Source organism: Telopea speciosissima, chromosome 5 (genome assembly GCF_018873765.1).
Source record: "Telopea speciosissima isolate NSW1024214 ecotype Mountain lineage chromosome 5, Tspe_v1, whole genome shotgun sequence".
Classification (NCBI taxonomy): Eukaryota; Viridiplantae; Streptophyta; class Magnoliopsida; order Proteales; family Proteaceae; genus Telopea; species Telopea speciosissima.
The window spans coordinates 68,605,486-68,623,203 of NC_057920.1; the positions used below are offsets into that span (position 1 = coordinate 68,605,486).

At 39.9% G+C, this 17,718-nt stretch overlaps 1 protein-coding gene across 4 annotated transcripts in view; it reads left to right on the forward strand.

Annotated features, from left to right (window-relative positions):
• LOC122662197 (mRNA-capping enzyme-like) overlaps nucleotides 1–16,279 on the forward strand; it is an 84,898-nt gene extending 68,619 nt beyond the window's left edge. For 3 of the 4 annotated variants that reach the window (XM_043857772.1, XM_043857774.1, XM_043857773.1), the window contains exons 10-17: nucleotides 8,236–8,398; nucleotides 8,508–8,645; nucleotides 8,888–9,010; nucleotides 9,109–9,207; nucleotides 11,167–11,256; nucleotides 11,363–11,447; nucleotides 15,770–15,900; nucleotides 15,987–16,279. In XM_043857772.1, coding sequence (XP_043713707.1) covers nucleotides 8,236–8,398; nucleotides 8,508–8,645; nucleotides 8,888–9,010; nucleotides 9,109–9,207; nucleotides 11,167–11,256; nucleotides 11,363–11,447; nucleotides 15,770–15,900; nucleotides 15,987–16,142 — 985 coding nt within the window. In that variant the 3' untranslated portion in view covers nucleotides 16,143–16,279. Of the gene's footprint in view, nucleotides 1–8,235; nucleotides 8,399–8,507; nucleotides 8,646–8,887; nucleotides 9,011–9,108; nucleotides 9,208–11,166; nucleotides 11,257–11,362; nucleotides 11,449–15,769; nucleotides 15,901–15,986 lie in introns of all 4 variants that reach the window. The other variant, XM_043857775.1, reaches the window with a different exon arrangement.
• Nucleotides 16,280–17,718: the final 1,439 nt, after the last annotated feature.

The window sequence follows — 17,718 nt, forward strand, 5'->3', positions numbered from 1 at the left end:
ATGGAACCAAAAGCATCACACCAATCAGATTATATCAATTAGAATATCTTAAATTACATTAAAAAATTAAAAAACAAAAATCTTTTTAAAAAAAAATACATATGGCGACCGCCCAGAAGCATAGGCGTCCTAAAGCGACCAAGGCGACACCTTGGAGACCATGGCGCTCCATTTTGCGACATACAAAATGGCGTCATATCGCCATGGGCTTGAAAAACCGTCTGGACGCCAAGGCGTCGCCTTGATAACTATGCGCACAACACACTCCAAATTGACAGTTGGATGGGAAGTCCCTACCTTGGATTAGCCACATGTCAAGTTTCAGCTTGGATTTGAACCATATAGTCCTGCAATTTAGGGTTATTACCTTTATATTTTATTTTTAATAAGTAACAGGAAAATAAAATTTAATGATAACAACATAATACAAAGCCTCAACTCGTATTCCTTTTCACCCCCTTACACATAGTTGGAAAACCAGGGTTTTCCAATCGACACACCCTCCTCAAAACTTGGTGAGTCAAGCGAGCCACACCTGTCATGACGAGTCAAATTTTTTTAAAAATATTTCAAAGACATTAAAAATATGCATAAATCATGAAAATAATATGGAAAAATTCATTAATTTAATGAAGGAATCACATATCTTTGAGTTTCAACGGTATAAACTTGTTTAATATGAATCACTGTAATAGGATCCATGAATGACTATAATAGATTCGAGTTTGAGGCTTGAGATGAAACGAAACAAGAAGTAAATCTCAATGAGTATAAGAGATGTGTGGTTTTAGACTTCCAGTGGAGTACAACATTTTGTAGAACTAAGAACCCCATGAGAGGAAGAAACGAAGTCGGAAAGAGGAAACCCTCTCCCTTTTAGCTTGTTGAGGGGTTTTGCTTAAATAAGTAAGAAATAATACTAGAGGAGAGGAAGGAATACAGAAAACTCATAGTTATCAAGGCGACGTCTAGGCGTCCAGGCTCCTTGGTTGCCTATGCTCGAGCTCCCCCTCAACAACCACCACGTGTATCAGTGGATCCACCACAGGTGACAGGGGGACGGCCATGAAGTACCCAACACCTCTCTCTAGTGTGCCCATGTTTCCCACAATGGCTACATTTGATCCTATCTATGTCATCTCCACGGGGTAGCCCTTGGCCTCTACCACCACCACGCCAATCTCTGTGGAAGCTAGAAGAAAGAGCAAACGGCTCAAGGGAGGAAGTAGGTTCTATAGTTATTAAGACCGGAAGGCGACCACTGCGTTTTAGACTGGCAAAAATCAAGGCGATACCGCCATGGTGCTAAGGCGTCTAACTAGGCGTCCAAGGTGACCAAGGAGCCTGGACGCCATAGCGACGCCTTGATTACTATGGTAGGTTCCATAGCTACCCTTCGAGTCTCCTCACTCCGCAAATAACTATACACCCCATCTAGGGATGGAAGAGGAGGTCGGGCCAAGATTTGTATCCGGATGGGCTCATACTCCGGATTCAAGCCACCAAAAAGAATAAGAACACGCTCCTTCTCAAGGGTCTGGTAAACCTTAGCTTAATCTTCCAGGTCAGATAGTTGGAGTAGTTAGAATGTAGAGAATGTAAGAGAGCAAGAGAACAAGAGAGGAGGTGAGATGAGAGTAGGAAATTGATGAAGAATGAGAAGAGAAGAACAAGAGAGATAATGGTAGAATGTTGTGTGTTAGAGAGATGTCTCTACCACACCTATATTACTTCACTAAGAAGATAAAAAGAATTACATGCACCTCCCTAGGGAGGTAAAAGGTAAAAAAGAGAAATTACAATATAAGGCAACTAGTCAATAAGCTAGTTCCTAAAGTACCCTTACTACATAAACTTTAACACTCCCCCTCAAGCTAGAGAATAAATGTCATGCATTCCCAGCTTGCAGCTTGTACAATAGGGTTCCAAACTGAAGAGAAGTAAGCCCTTTGGTGAAGATTTCCGCCTATTGATCACCAGTCTTCACAAAAGGGGGTGCAAATGCAGCCTGAGTCTATCATCTCCTAGATAAAGCGTCGGTCCACTTCGATGTGTTTTGTTCTGCCATGTTGCTCCGGATTTTGAGAAATGCTTATAGCTGCCTTGTTATCATAGTAGAGTCGTATAGGTTCTTCAGTATCCAATCCCAAATCCTGAACCAATCGTCTCAACCATATGAGTTCGCAAACTCTAAGAGCCATAGCCCTAAATTCTGCTTCTGTACTGGATCTAACTACAACAGGTTGTTTTTTGCTTCTCCATGTGACTAAATAACCCCCCCCCCCCAACAAAGGTGCAATAACCAGATGTAGACCTTTTGTCTGAGATGGATCCAACCTAGTTGGTATCTGTGGAACCTTCTACTCTCAAATGATTGTGCCTGGCATACAATAGTCCTTTCCTTGTAGAAAACTTCAAGTTTCTAAGAAGGCGGTATACAACATCCAAGTGCCTACTCTTGGGAGCATGCATAAATTGGCTCACCACTTCCACTGCATAAGAAATATCTGGGCGAGTCATAGACAGATAGATGAGCTTCCTCACTAGCCTCTGGTACTTCCCTACATCAACAAGAGAGGGACCACCATCTTCTCCTAGTTTGTGATTCTTGCTCAATAGGAGAACTTATTGGTTTGCAGCCCAACATCCCTGTCTCTTTCAACAAATCAAGAACAGACTTCCTTTGATATATGTTGATTCCCTTCTTGGACCTTAACACTTCAATCCCAAGAAATACTTCAAGGGACTCAAATCTTTAATCTCAAACTATTGAGCCAAGTAGGTCTTCAGCCTATCTATCTCGGTTCTGTCATCTCCAGTCATTACAGTGTCATCAACATAGACAATAAGGGCTGTAATGGTATAATTACCTCGCCGGGTGAATAAAGTGTGGTCAGTTTGACTCTAGGAATACCCATTCTTCAAAATAGTCTGCCTGGACCGTACAAACCAAGCCTTTGGAGACTGTTTGAGACCATATAGTTCGTTTTTGAGGAGACACTTTCCTTTCAGCTGAGGGAAAATTGAAGCTGGGTTTAGTGTGCATGTACACTTCCTCTTTAAGATCACCATGGACGAAAGCGTTCTTCACATCCAACTGATACAATGGCCAATCTTTATTAGCCGCCAAAGATAAGAGAACTCTTATTGAGTTGTGTTTAGCCACATGAGCAAATGTCTCGTGACAATCCCATACACCTGACTGTATCTTTTGGCCACCAACCTGGCCTTGTATCTCTCAACCGTACCATCTGAATGGTATTTGATCATGTAAACCCACCTGCATCCGACTGGAACTCTCCCCCTGGGAAGATCAACCAGTTTCCAAGTACAGTTCTTTTCAAGTGCCATCATTTTCTCAGACATGGCTTGCTTCCACTTTGGATCAGACATGACCTTAGTGACATTATTGGGAATGGAAACAGAGGAAAAGGCAACAGTAAAAGCAACACTTGTAGGAGAGAGAGAATCATAGGAAACAAATTGGGATATAGGATTAGTGCAAGCTCTCTTTCCCTTTCTAATGGCAATAAGAAGGTCTAAATCAGAAGGAAGAGAAGGGATGTTACCTTGACTGAGGAGGGTGGGTCCAAAGAGGACTCTTAGCAGGTCTTCTTCTTCCAGATACCTCTTTTGTCCACAGTTAACTCCTTATTTCCAGAACCAACACCTGATTGATAATCAATATCAACAACAGCCCCTTCTTTGGGTTTCTCAAATAAAAGAGAAAAGGAGAAGTAGGAAAAGGTAAGAGAAAAGGGATATCAGCAAACTCTTCATTCCCACTATTCTCCCCCTGAACCCATCCTGCTTTTGTAGTATGTTCCCACCCATAAATTCTGTTTCTATAGCATCGTGTTCTTGTATCTGCTCGGGTTATTGCCTTTTCTTTTCCTTGTCCATGGTGCGCATCATGCTTTCTGTAGGGTGTTCTTACCCATAAATTCTGTTCCTAAGGGATCGTCTTCTTGTATCTGCTTAGGTTATTGCCTTTTCTTTTCCTCATCCATCTTTTTCTATTATGCCACTATTCGTTTTTAACCCTGTCATTAATTGTTGCTGATACTGTTTCATCTGGATAGTTGTGTTGCACTAAATATGCTAGATCTGTGCCGAGACTTTGGTTGAATTGCTTTTAATATTTCCTTTAGCCAATTACTTGATATCACGTTCTTCCTCTTCTCATTATTTTTTTGGGAGTGAATAAAAATTCATTACTAAAGAGAGAAAACAAGAAGTGTCACACCCCGGCCCGGTTATTAAGGGCCAAGTGTGGCGGGATGTCTCCGACATCCAACCAATCCCCAAGTATCTCAAGTGCAGTACCTTATTCACAATCATTGCTCACGGATACTGAATCGAGGCGCGGAAACAATTTAATTAATAGAGATAACATCATTAGTAAAAGAAGTCTAAATGATATTTCATTTATATAAATGATAAGGCTTGTGATACAACTATACAGTTCTCAAAGGTAGCACAGAGTAAAAGTATACAAGAAACTATTCTATAAATATGTAAAGCATTTATAAAGCATGAGAGAGTGGGGAGGTAGCCTGGACTATCAGGCCAAGATCAGGAGGTTGCCCAATCATCACGTGCGCACGAAGTATCGTGCACTTCAAACTCCAGCGCCGCAAATCCAACATTAGAAGTAACTAAATCACCTGAAAAATAAGGATATCCACAAGGGTGAGTTCTCAATCGAGCCCAGTAAGGGGGGTACAAGCATACAAACACAATAAATCCATGATGCATGTGCTAAACAAGCATGTTCTAGCAAGAGATACTAAGTCTTATGGGGTATAAGTACTACTACTACTAGTGGTAGATGCTAACCTCGGTCCCGAAACTAACCCTCTGGTCACTCGAGCGAAACCATTCTACCACGGTGAGGACCCGCTGGTCCGGAACTAACACATCGACCCCCGACGGACCCCCAAATGACCAACCTGCCTGTTTATTCCCACAGCGGAATTAGGGACCCGCTAACATGGGACAGAAGATGGCATCCCGAAACTAACACATCGGTCTTTGCCATGGATTGTCCAACACCTTTCCCCCTGTTGGTAAGGGGCGTAGTACTGGGTAATGAATATCAACCTAGCCCAATGCAGTCTAAAACATGAGGCAAATGACATGATCCGAGTTATAAATTACCGAATTCCATCACCATAAATTCACATCATATAAATAATCAATGCAAATGCAATGCGAAGATGTCTTTGTGCAACCTATTTTACATGCGACTAATGCATTAAATAAAAGCTAAAAACTACATGCTCCAGGTATAGAGGTAATGATGCAGGAGCATGGCATTCAGCATAAAGTTGAAATTAATGTGATAAACACGCAGGAAATTAAGGTTGAATCCCCTTATCTGTAATTGTAGCTAGCCTAGGTGAATAAACTCCAATAGGGTAAGAACAGACCAAGACAGTCCTAAATATGAGACAAGAATATTATAGATTAGTTATAGAAGGAATTCTAGGTCAGTTACCCACCAACAATCCAACAAACCGACTAGAAAATAGTAGAAACAGCCCTAAACAACATACCAAACACCATGCAATAGGTTCTGGGATGGTCCAAGGTCAAGTCCCAAGGGGTCTAGGTCATAAGGGCACAAAAATGGGGGAGCCGGATGCAGACTTCCAGGGAGCCGGTCAACCGCCCCTGGGCCTGTAACTCCATCCGGGAGTGTGTCCGAATTTGGGGTTTTTCCTATTTTTTGGGTAGATCTTCACATGCAAGGAAGAAACTAAGTGTTTTAACATTATATAAAGGTGGGTCTACCTATATGGGAGTTCAATTTCATAAATAACTTCATAATTTTGGTAATTATTCAATTAAACCTAATTAATTAGTTTAGGGTTTATAAATTGCCATCAAGAACAGCAATACAACTTTCAGACTTGGTAATTTCCCAAATTTCAGGTCTTAGAGAGTCAAAAACTGTTTCAAATTAGTCTAATTATGCTTAATTTCACAAACCCAAGCTTGGTCTCCAAGCTTTAATGGCAAAAATTCTTAATAGGTGAACTAGAGATGGAGAAGAAGGGAAATAAGAGGAAGACAGCAAGTATCCAAGGCTTACCTCAGTTATAGGAACAGATTTAGAGTGCAGGCAGCTTTCTAATGGAGATTCTTAGTTCAGCTCCAAGTGTTGAAGACAAGCCCTAAGGTAAGCTTCCCTTTTTGCCCTCTCTTCTTCTCTTCTCTTTTCTTCTTTCTTTCCTTCTCTCCCAAGCTGGAACGAATTTCTTTAGCTCCCTTAGACTTGTGAATAGTGATCAATTGGAAAGGCTTTTGATATTTATCTAACTACTTAAGCACTAAGGGGTAAATCTGTCTTTTGGACAGAAATTAGATTTAAACTAATTTCTAAAATAGTTTATAAATCTGAATTCGTATTTATTGGTCTATTCTATCCATAACTTGATGCCGGGCGACATTAAAGGTCATCCGAACACGGGTAATTGTCTGGAACAGCATTCCCCACTGGGGAACTGGGTCCCACAGCGACAATTTTACTAAAATACCCTTCTAACCCTATTTCGTCGTATAAAACGTTATATAAATATATTTTAAATTATACTTACATTGAGTTTAATTAAGGGGAGGTCCTTGACTGCCCACCAGACCCGACACAAGTAGTTCAGTGCGGGGTCCCACAAGGTAAAAATTACTATTCTGCCCCTAATACACTAATTAATTAAAAATACAACATATATACATATAAAATGGGATTCTTACCTGAGATTCGGCTTAAGACAGAGAGAGGCTTCGCAGGCCATCAATCCAGCATGCCAAGCTTATGTGTTGTCTTCCGCTAGACACCTCAGACTCATTTAAGGCCACGGTAGTTGGCTGATCGGAATGCCTTTGCAGACGAGTCATGAGATAGGTCTGAATTTCTTAATCAAGACGGCCCACAACTTAGAGGTTAGTATGAGCAAAGTTGAACCAGAACTTGAAATCACACAGATTCCAAAAGTTCAAATTTATTATGAAATTTGACCGGGTTTCACAAGAAGCCCCCAGAATTCAGTGGGAGAAAAGAAAAGAAGAGAACATCCTACAATACATAGGGCTAACCGACCCCCTAGGGGGAAGGGGAGAGAAGAGAAGAAGGGAGACCCCAAGAAGCAACAATGAGCCTGTTCCTTGGGGAGTTCACACAAGGGGTAGGGGGAAATGGGAGGAGGACTTTGAGCTGACATCCAAAGCGATGGAATCCCAAATCTGTCTGAAAGACCTAGAGTTGGTAGTCCATCTCGTAATGTTGCACTCCATCCAAATATGCGAAATGTTAGCCCCAAAAGCCAATAAGCCAATTCTATCACATTGCGAGTTACTCCCGAAAGATTGGATGATCCACTTTCACTCTCTCTGAGAAGGCAGAATCCTTCTTCTTCTAGGCCAGCATTTGATGAGGATTCCAAACCAAATAGTAGCCGAAAAAGAGTATTCAAAGAACAGATGATCAACAGTTTCTGAGCCATTCCAACAGAGGCAGCAAGCTGGTTGATCATCTGTTCTTTGAATGCTCAGAAACTGTTGATCATTTGTTCTTTGAAAAAAGAACAAAAACCAAGTCTTGAGAGCTTCAATAGCCTTGATGATGGAATGGGGAAGAGCGAAGGTGCCAGACCAATAGATGTAGGAGAATTGCATGACTGATCGGATCAGTTCTAGGCGGCCGGCATAGGTGACAAGTTTTCCTTTCCAAAGCTGGAGCTTTTTGCGAAGGAGCTTGAGGATTGGGGTGCAATGGTGAGCCGAGAGCTTGGCAGGGATAAGAGGGAGACCCAAGTATCTCACAGGAAGCTGCCCTAGAGGAAACCCAGTTTTCTCTTGTAAAAAGAGCTTATTCTGCTCAGCAATACCAGCCACAAACAGAAGGGATTTATGAGGGTTAATCTTGAGGCCCGACATACTTTCAAATAGAGATAGGCACCCCATAGTAGTCTCAATCAAGCCCAAGTCGGCTTTGGAGAATATCATGAGATCATCAGCAAATTCCTCTTCTCATTTTATTACACTTGTTTTTTCCCCTTTTTTTTTCTTTTATTGTTTCTGATAAATACTTGTGTTATTCCAATTCATATAACTAATCATGCAAAGAGACATTTGTATATTTGGGTGGTTTTTGTAGGATCTTTCCTTTTCATCCCTTGATTTTGGGTTATCGTCTCATTTCCGTAGTATTGCATTTTGTTATATTTAATGCAGGGAAAACTTGCAATTGTTGAGACAACGGTATTACTATGCGACATGGAAAGCTGATGGAACACGCTATATGATGCTCTTGACTTATGATGGATGTTACTTGATTGATAGAAACTTTTGTTTTCGAAGGGTGCAGATGCGGTTTCCGACAAGAAACACAAATGAGGTCAGTATGTGTGAGGTTTTCTATCGGGAAAGATTCGTGTTTTTATGTTTTGTAACGGAGAGTTCTGCAGAAGTCATCATAATCTGACTTGGAAATTCTGCTTTTTAAGGGTCTACCTGAGAAGACTCACAACTTAACATTACTTGATGGTGAGATGATAATTGACACTGTTCCAGATACACAGAAGCAGGAGAGAAGATACTTGATCTATGATCTGATGGCCATTAATGGGACGTCTGTCGTAGAGGTTAGATTTACAAAAACTTTCCTTAGTGTGACAATATGTCAACACAATAATTAAAGGTTATTTCCCAGGAGTGGACTATAACACCAATTGGCATTTAAGTCCTGTCTATCATATAATTTCTAGTGTTTTCTGATAAATGAATAAAATTATCTTTCCTTTCCTGTGGTTGTATTATGTTACTGTTTTTTGCTCTTTGATTACATTTTTGCATTATAAGGTTTGATCATCAAAATATGATGCAGCGGCCCTTCTACGAAAGGTGGAAGATGCTTGAGAAAGAAGTGATCGAACCTCGAAATTTGGAACGCCAGCATATAAATCATAGTAGAAATTCTTCCTACAGATATGACCTGGAGCCATTCAGGGTATTTAGAATCCAAATTACACAGTACCAACTGATGTAGTGTCCACTTCCCAACTTTACCCATTCTTAACTGCGATAATTGATGGGCTTTTGAATCAGGTGAGGAGAAAGGATTTTTGGTTGCTATCTACTGTTAACAAGCTTCTAAATGAATTTATCCCAAGGCTTTCACATGAAGCAGATGGTCTTATCTTTCAGGTACTAATGATAAATTTTCGCATCTACCACTAATTTCACCTGAGGACTGTAAAGGAAAAAATTAATGTATATCTGGACTATAGATGTGGTGTAAGAATGTGTGATTTATTTCTGTGGCTCAGCTGGGATGTGTCCCTGCGTGTTTTGCTTACACGAAAACTGAATCTTTGGTCCCTCTGCTTATTCATAATTGATCTGACAAAAAAAGGGCGTACCCAGTGCACGAGGCGCTCCCGCAATTGCCGGGTCTGGGGAGGGTCATAACGTACACAGCCACCCTTGTTTTTTCAAAGAGGCTGTTTCCAGACTTGAACCCGTGACCACTTTGTCACAATGGAGCAACCTTTTACCGTTGCACCGAGGCCCGCCCTCACATGTGTGATATTCCTTTTATGTTTTCTTTTTTACTCTTTTCTTTTTTTTTAGTTATTTTTTGAATAAATAACTTCTGAGTATATGTAGCAACCCATAAAAATCCAGTGGATAGGTTTCTCTTAGCAAACCTTTGGTGAACCCAATTGCAGACTATGATAGCCAGTCAGATACGGGGCACATGAGAGTACATGTATGTGCATGATAATATATCGCTACCAACATTGGATACTGCATGTTTCTGCTGGAGTATGGATTTCTCTCAAGGCCTCAACAGTAACTTGTCCTGTTCTCGTAATGCCTAACAATTTTCTCTCTATTTGTTAACTGTATAAATGGAAGACTAAGTACTAACGAAGGATGTGCTTAGAAATAAGTACAAGCTGGGTGCTGACATATGGGATGAGATACCTGTACCAGACTCTGTTCTGGATTTCTACATACAAAAGAGTCAAAGAATCCTATCGCTAATTGTTTTACAAATGTCTTCTTTGCTATTCATATTTGGATATTAGACTGCAAACATTTACCAAGCTGGCATTGCTTGGTTATCATGTGAGCATACCATTTGAGATCCTCTTGATCTTTGAAGACTACTGAATGATGCTCAGCCTTAAAATATCTCATTACTTGGTCTAGGAGTTTGCAGCAATGCAGCAAACATGCCACTTGCCAGTTATTACAAGCCTTTAGCCTTATCATCAAAGTCTACCATCAATGAGATCCTTTTGATTATTATGAAATATGAAAAGTCACTTGTTCAGAGAAGATAAGGAGGTTGATAGTCTACTGAAACTCTGATGGTTAGGAGAAACTGTCCTGAACAACAGGCCTCGAGTTCTTGTTTGTGGACTTTCTTGTGGGTGATCAGCAGGCGTTTAAGGTCAAGAGGTGGCAAGCGCATGACTGGGGTCAAAAGGAGGGAGAATGATCCATGTACCTATGAAATTTGCCGGGGGGGCCTTTTTTTTTTTAATGACAAGAAAATTGAATTCGTGTACAGTTGTACAAGTTGCAGCAAGAGGTTGCCATCTAGAAGATCTGCTACTTAGTCAATAGCAGACGTAGGGGAAGACCTGTTATAACTTATAAGTAACACTGTATGAATTCCTTAATTGTTGTTTTGGGTTGAGGGTTTGGAGTGTCCAGTGTTGCTCATTAATTCTACAAGATCCATGTGCTGAGGAAGCTCCAATAGTAGAAGTTGTCTAGTGCCATCACTCTTCTGGTTCTTCTCAGAGGCTGTCTATGGGCAACATTTCTTCCCTCTTATTTTTTTTTCTAACAAAATATTCTACTTGGTCAAAATTTAAAAAGAAGGATATATGCCACAGTGTAATAGTGGTAGTACATTGGTCAAATTCTGTTGAACTTCTTGATATTTCCTGAGCATTGATGCCTGTTGTTCTCATACATTATTCTGTGAATTTGAACGTATAAACTTTATAATCACTCACCTCGAATTGCATTCAATTTAACATGTGGAATAATTATGGCACTGTATATGAATATGACTGGAGCAATAAAATGTACTATTTCCATTATTTGGTTGTATAGCTATGGTTACATATTGCCTTTTTCTGCCAGGGCTGGGATGATCCTTATGTTCCCCGTACCCATGAGGGCCTCCTGAAATGGAAATACCCTGAAATGAACTCAGTTGATTTTCTCTTTGAGGTTTGTTCTATTGACTTTTTCTCTAGATGCTTTGCCTTTTTCTAGGATAGGCATTCTACTCTACTGTACATGTAATCTAACACATAAGAGGTACATATTTGGACAGCTGGAAGACGAAGATAGACAACTACTTTATCTTCATGAACGGGGAAATAGGAAGCTCATGGAAGGGAATCTGGTTGTGTTTAAAGGTGGATGTGAATTTTTTCCTTAGTCCTGATATTTTGATGGTGCAATAGTTCTTTTCAAGTCTATCTATATATCTATCTATATTTGGTAAATGTTTCCTATTTGAGTTTAAAAACGTAATACCGCAAGCGCACGAGTCAATCGTAGTTACGGGTCGAACACAGGGAGGCGATTAATTCAATTTTCACTTGGGCAGAGCACACCAATTTAATAATTAAAAGACAAAAACTAATTAAAAGACTAAAAACAGAAAATTTAACTAAAAAAAAAAACTAATCAAGAGACTAATTAAAGAAAGCGAATTGAGATGAACACTTAGGGATAAGGAATCCACCAAGAGAAATTGGTCAAACTAATGATAGAATATAGCAATTAGAAGAACACAACCCTTATATCGTATGAATAGTGGGTCCAAGGCATTGGAGATAAGTGATACTAAATCAGTCGTTTCCTATGAATTACAATCACTACGCATACGATTATGGCAAAATAAACATGAGCAGAATTTTCTATGGACAAGTAGACAATTACGCATACGATAAATGAATGGGATGAGTAATGTGGACATAGCACATATTATTCTACTAATGGCCACACAAGAATCACATCAAGCTATAAACTCCATCGGTTCTTCCTTCTCTCATGGCTTCATCCTATCCTTAAGTGGGGAAATTAGTTGGCCATGAAAAAATTAAAAGAAAGAAGTAATGAAAGAGACTAAAATTAAACTAAGAAAATTAAAGAGAATAGAAGTACTTAGCTGATAATGAAATCGCATGAACCCAATGAAAACATCTCCCATCACTTTAGCACCATCACTTGAACTTGCCGCATCCAATAACAAACAAAAACTCCTTAACTAATATTACACATATGAACTAAGGGGAAGGGGAATAAAAATTCGGGAATAACAATGAGAAGAACAAAATAAAAGAATGGAAAAACGCAGCAGCTTGTAATTGAATCTTCAAATCTTCAATAACCTCACTAACTTGAATGTTGATTTCACCCAAATCCAAAAATCAGAATTACTCCATAGAAAAAGAGAACAGAAAAAAATAAATAAAATAAAAAACTGAAGGAGGAGAAAAACGAGATAGGAGAAGAGCTGCTGGTTTCAAGATAAACCAAAAGAAAAACGTCCGAGAGAGAGAGCGTGGGAGAGTCAGAGAGTCTCCTCGATTTAACTGTGTGGGAGAGTTGAAAAGTAGATGGGAAAGAGTACGGAAGGGTCAAAGAGATAATAGGAGAGATGGGAATTTGGAATTGAAAAGGACTGGGGAGAGAGAGAAAGTGATGAAAGAGAGGATTGAAAGGGATGTGAGAGGCATGGGAGATAGTGAGATTGGGAACCGTGGAAGGTCAGGAGAGAGATTGAAGGAAGAGAGGTTTTAGGGAGATGGAACACGTGGATGGAGGTTAGAGGAGAGATTAGAGAAAAGCTGTGAAGGAATTAGAAAAAGGTAGATAGATAGAGAAGGTGGAAGGAGAGAAAGAGGTTTTAGGAAAGAGGGAGAGAAGACCGTGGGATTTTTGGGATTTTAATTTATTTATTTAATTCCACAAATTAACTCTGATTCCAAACTTTAATCAAAATCTTCATCCTGACGATATCTTTCCGTCTTGGCTCTGGATGGACCCAGCCGGAGAATTGAAGTTGCACTAAATTTCGGACGACATGAGCCCAATATAGAATATTTTTTGGAAGATTCCCAATCTATTGAAATTACCATTATGCCCCTGGTTAATTTGGTTCAGCCCATATCTTCATTGGATCTTCTTCTTTTCAGCTCCTTAGCTTTATTTGCTCCACTTCCACAAAAATTCACCTAACACCTGCAAAACACAAATAAACACCTAGAGTAGCACTGTCCTAATTACCAAAACACAAGAAATAATGGCAATAATTCGCACATAAATATGTTCATCATTTCCTTCAGGGCCCATCAAGGCAAGCTCTCCTTGATGGTGCTCTGGAAATATCTCTGGCATGGCTGCTAATTCACCCTGGAAGTTTGCAGGCATGTTATCCATGTACATCATCTGCTCAGGTGGTAAGCGCTGGGCTTTAAAAAATGCTTGAAAAGTGGAACTTTGAGAGATTGTTTTGATGGTTGAAATACAATGGAAAAAGTTTCAACCCATTGTTGCCTGAAACTTGTCATGTGGCCAATCTAGAGGGTAATGAATTATCTACCTTTTTCCTGGTTTGGATTGGCCAAATGAGCCTTCGACATGGGTTGAGGTATCCTTAAAAGCAAGCTTGCCATGACCGGGTTGAATTATTCTGACCCCCTCCCAAATGAAAAAAGAGCAAAAACTACACTCTCCCACTCCCTCCCAATTGAAAAAAATAGAGGAAAACACACGTTTTTTATTTGGAGCTTCTGGTCTTTTCTCGCCATTTTCTAATTATAGCTAACATGGCTTAACCAACATGGGCTGAGGTATCCTTAAAAGCAAGCTTGCGATGGCAGGGTTGAATTATTCTGACCCCCTCCCCTGTACCCCTTCATTCATTTTGCCTTCTCCCTTCCCCCCACCCCCCTCCCAAATGAAAAATGAGCTGGTAAATTACTCCCCCCTCCCCTCAATTATGCCCAAATGACAAGCCCTTCCCCTGCATATTGAGTAATAACTCTACCCTCTCCTGAACTCAAAAGATTCTATCAACCGTACCCATTCCGTGAAAAATCACTGTTAAGTGATGACATCACCCTAAATATATTCAATTATACCCCAAAATGCCCTTTTGTTTGTGATATTCCAATAATACTCCCCTAATAAAAAAAGAGAAAATGAAAAAGTTCTGAAGTTCTCTTCTCCTTCGTTCGAACACTCCGGCAGAACCAGAGCCGACTTTGGGTGATTGATTTTTCCTCAGCATATTCGGGGTTTATAGCCGGTGGGAGAGGAGCACACCGAACATAACCAATAATAAGAACCCATTCATGATAAGCAAACCCTAACCATATCAAAACCCTAAAAACATCTCTAGAAACCCTAGTTTCTCCGGCTTGAGTAATGGTCACCACCACCACTTCCGGTGGGTGGAGGAAGAGGAAGAGTTGAGCAAATGAGTGGTCTGCAACAGCAAGATCGGAGGGTGAAGCCATCAACAGCTGAAAATCAACAACCACCACCACAGCAGCCTCAGAAATGTCCTCGCGGTGAATCTCTGAATACCAAATTTTGTTACTAAAACAATTAGTCTCTCTCAGCCTCGTTATTTCTGCAAGACTTGCAGAAGATACTGGACTCAAGGAGGAACCCTCAGAAATGTTCCTGTTGGAGATGGATGTTGAAAGGGGAAAGATCCAAGAGACCGTCTTCGGCAGATAATCCACTGACAAGGTCAACAACACACCAACAATTAATTTTGGCCTCAGCTTCTACTTCAAGTACTGCTGTAACATCAACTATAACATGAGAAACTGATATGATCATGGCTGCTGCTTCTAATCCGATCCCTTTCATGGCATCTGCTCCATCTTCTTCTGTCTACTATAGTGGTGGAGGGTTCTTGTCTTCCTTGGCAACTCTTCAATCTTTCAATCCATCCATGAATGTCGGTGAGGATTTTGGGGGTTCTAATTTGGCTCAGTTACAGGGATTTGGTCTCCCTTCTTTCACTCCACAACAGCAACAGCTTCAGCAATCACAAGTATTCCATATGGGTAATAGAGAGACAGGTAGTACAGAAAACAGAGCAAGAAAGCCATCCAATATCAGGAAGAAGAAGAAGAAGAGTGGTGGGGGCAGGTGAGTTTACAAGAGGAAGAAGAAAGACGTGAGGTTAGAGATTAGGGTATTGTTGTCTTTTTCTATCACTTAACAGCGATTTTTCACTGAATGGGTACGGTTGTTAGAATCTTTTGAGTTTAGGGGAGGGTAGAGCTATTACTCAATATGCAGGGGAAGAGCTTGTCATTCGGGCATAATCGAGGGGATAGGGTAGTAATTTACCCAAAAAGAGCAAAAACTACACTCCCACCCCCTCCCAATTGAAAAAGTATAGAGGACAAAGCATATTTTTTATTTGGAGCTTCTGGTCTTTTCTCGTCATTTTCTAATTATAGCTAACATGACATAACCAACCTGCAATGTAGTTTTTTCTGTAAGTTCCTTCCATTACTATCTTTTGATGGCATATGTTGCCTCAAAGTTCTGTAGGTGATATCTTAATATCTACTTTTCTGAAATTCCAATATGGTCATAATGGACTTGCTGTATCCTAATTCATCTATTCTTTTTAGACTCCTGTTAGCTGGTTTTGCATTAGCCCCTCGTCTCATTCTTGAGCTTCATGGCCTAATCTTTGCAGGTGACTTAGATCCTTCTGCATTTTCAGGGAAGATTATAGAGTGTTCGTGGGATTCTGAGGAAGAGGTCTGGGTATGTATGCGCATCAGGGCAGACAAATCAACACCAAATGAGTTCAATACCTACAAGAAGGTACATCAAAATCTTGATTTTCAGGACTGGTTTGTTGTTGAACATTTTGGATGTTCCACTAAGCCTGCTTGCTTGATCGAGAACAGGTGATGCGAAGCATAAGGGATAATATCACAGAGGATGTCTTGTTAAATGAAATTGGTGAGATTGTTCGTCTACCCATGTACGCAGACAGGATAAGGAATGATAGCAAAGCAGCCCAAATGCACCACCAGCACCAAAATTCAGCGCGACGAAAATGATGGCGGTTGATCTACATTAAGTTGCTAGTGTTCACATAAAATAGCGATGATGCCACACTGCTGTGGAAGTAGTGTAGTTAGTATCCAATGATACCCCTAGGCGTAGTCTCATAGCATGTGCGACACTGTTAGAGTTGCGTGATGTTAGACGCAAGCCAACAGTGTTGTCATGCATCAATTGGTCTTCTTTTCTGCTGGTTGGTTTTAGCTCAGTGTTGCCATGTATATTAGCAATTCTGTTTAGTAATGATTGCGATTGCAAGATTAGTTAAGATCCGGCTATTTTAGAAAACCCCTTAAAGTTTCAGTTCCATAGTTCTTCTCATACTCTTATTTGTGGCAAACAGATCTTTGCATGGGCCAACATGGAAAGCTTTCTGCGCAGCCCACCTCATTATGTAATGTGGTAAGATAATGTGGCAATTCTAGCCATTTTATAGAGGGTATGGTCTAAAGACTCTAAATGTTCACATTGCAAATTTGAGCCTAAACTAAACGAATACCCTCTCACGGATGTTCATGCATTCCATTGTTAGCTTGCATCCTCCTAGAAGATCAAGCATCAATGTGCTTAATGTTATAAAACCCAACCCAAGGACTGAACCGAAAATAATGTCTCGCCAGTTTTTCACCTTGTTCGACCATGGGTCAAAACTAATAAGTGCACATTGTTATTTTGTTATCCTGAACTTTTTTTTTTTGGGGGGGGGGTTTTGTTTGGTTGTTTTAAATATAAACTAATTTATTACTATATTAGGTATGTAGTGACACTTAAGATATTTGTTGTATCAATTATTTTCTGTTGAATGTAGATTAAAACGGCTTGGTATGCATTCTAGGTCAATTTCGCATTATCGGACGATAAAAACAACTATTTTTATCATCCGATAATGTAAAATTGACTTAGAATGCTTACCAAACGCTGCCTAAATTACATCAAAAGGATTGGAGTTACTAATTCTTAAAAGGTCATTTTTCTTTTTTTTTCGTTTTTGGAAGTTTCTTAAAATTTATTTAATGGTTTTGCTTTTGCATTGATAGGGAAGGGAACTCCATGAGGTTTTTAAATGAAGGGGCCTTAGTTTGGGGGCAAAAATTTCTCACATGCAGCTACGGTTTTGACTTGAATCTTTTCCCATCTTTCCTCTAGCTCCTGACTTGAATGAGAATAGTTAACATAAATCAAGTTGCATTAAAAAAAAAAGAGCTATTGGGAGCTCCTACATTTGAGTGAGAGATATTGATTTAGCATCGAGAAATGCAGAAGAAGGTCTATGCCATTGACTTCACTGACTTTTTCTTTTAAGGTTTTCTGTTTTGTCTGTTTTAACTTGTACTTCAAAAACTGTTTAAGCAAATAGAGAATTTTATGTAGTGGATTTCTGTTCTATTCTTGGATCTATGCTGAATATATGCTCATATTTTTGCTCCCAATTTTTATAGAGCAACCGTATTAAACACGTACAGAATCATTGTTGTGCGTGTTTTATTGTGTTGAATTTTTGAAAACTATTATTGTCGTCTAGTTCGTTTAATTACCATATGTATGCGTACCCCTTTGAATTGTTGTTCCCAA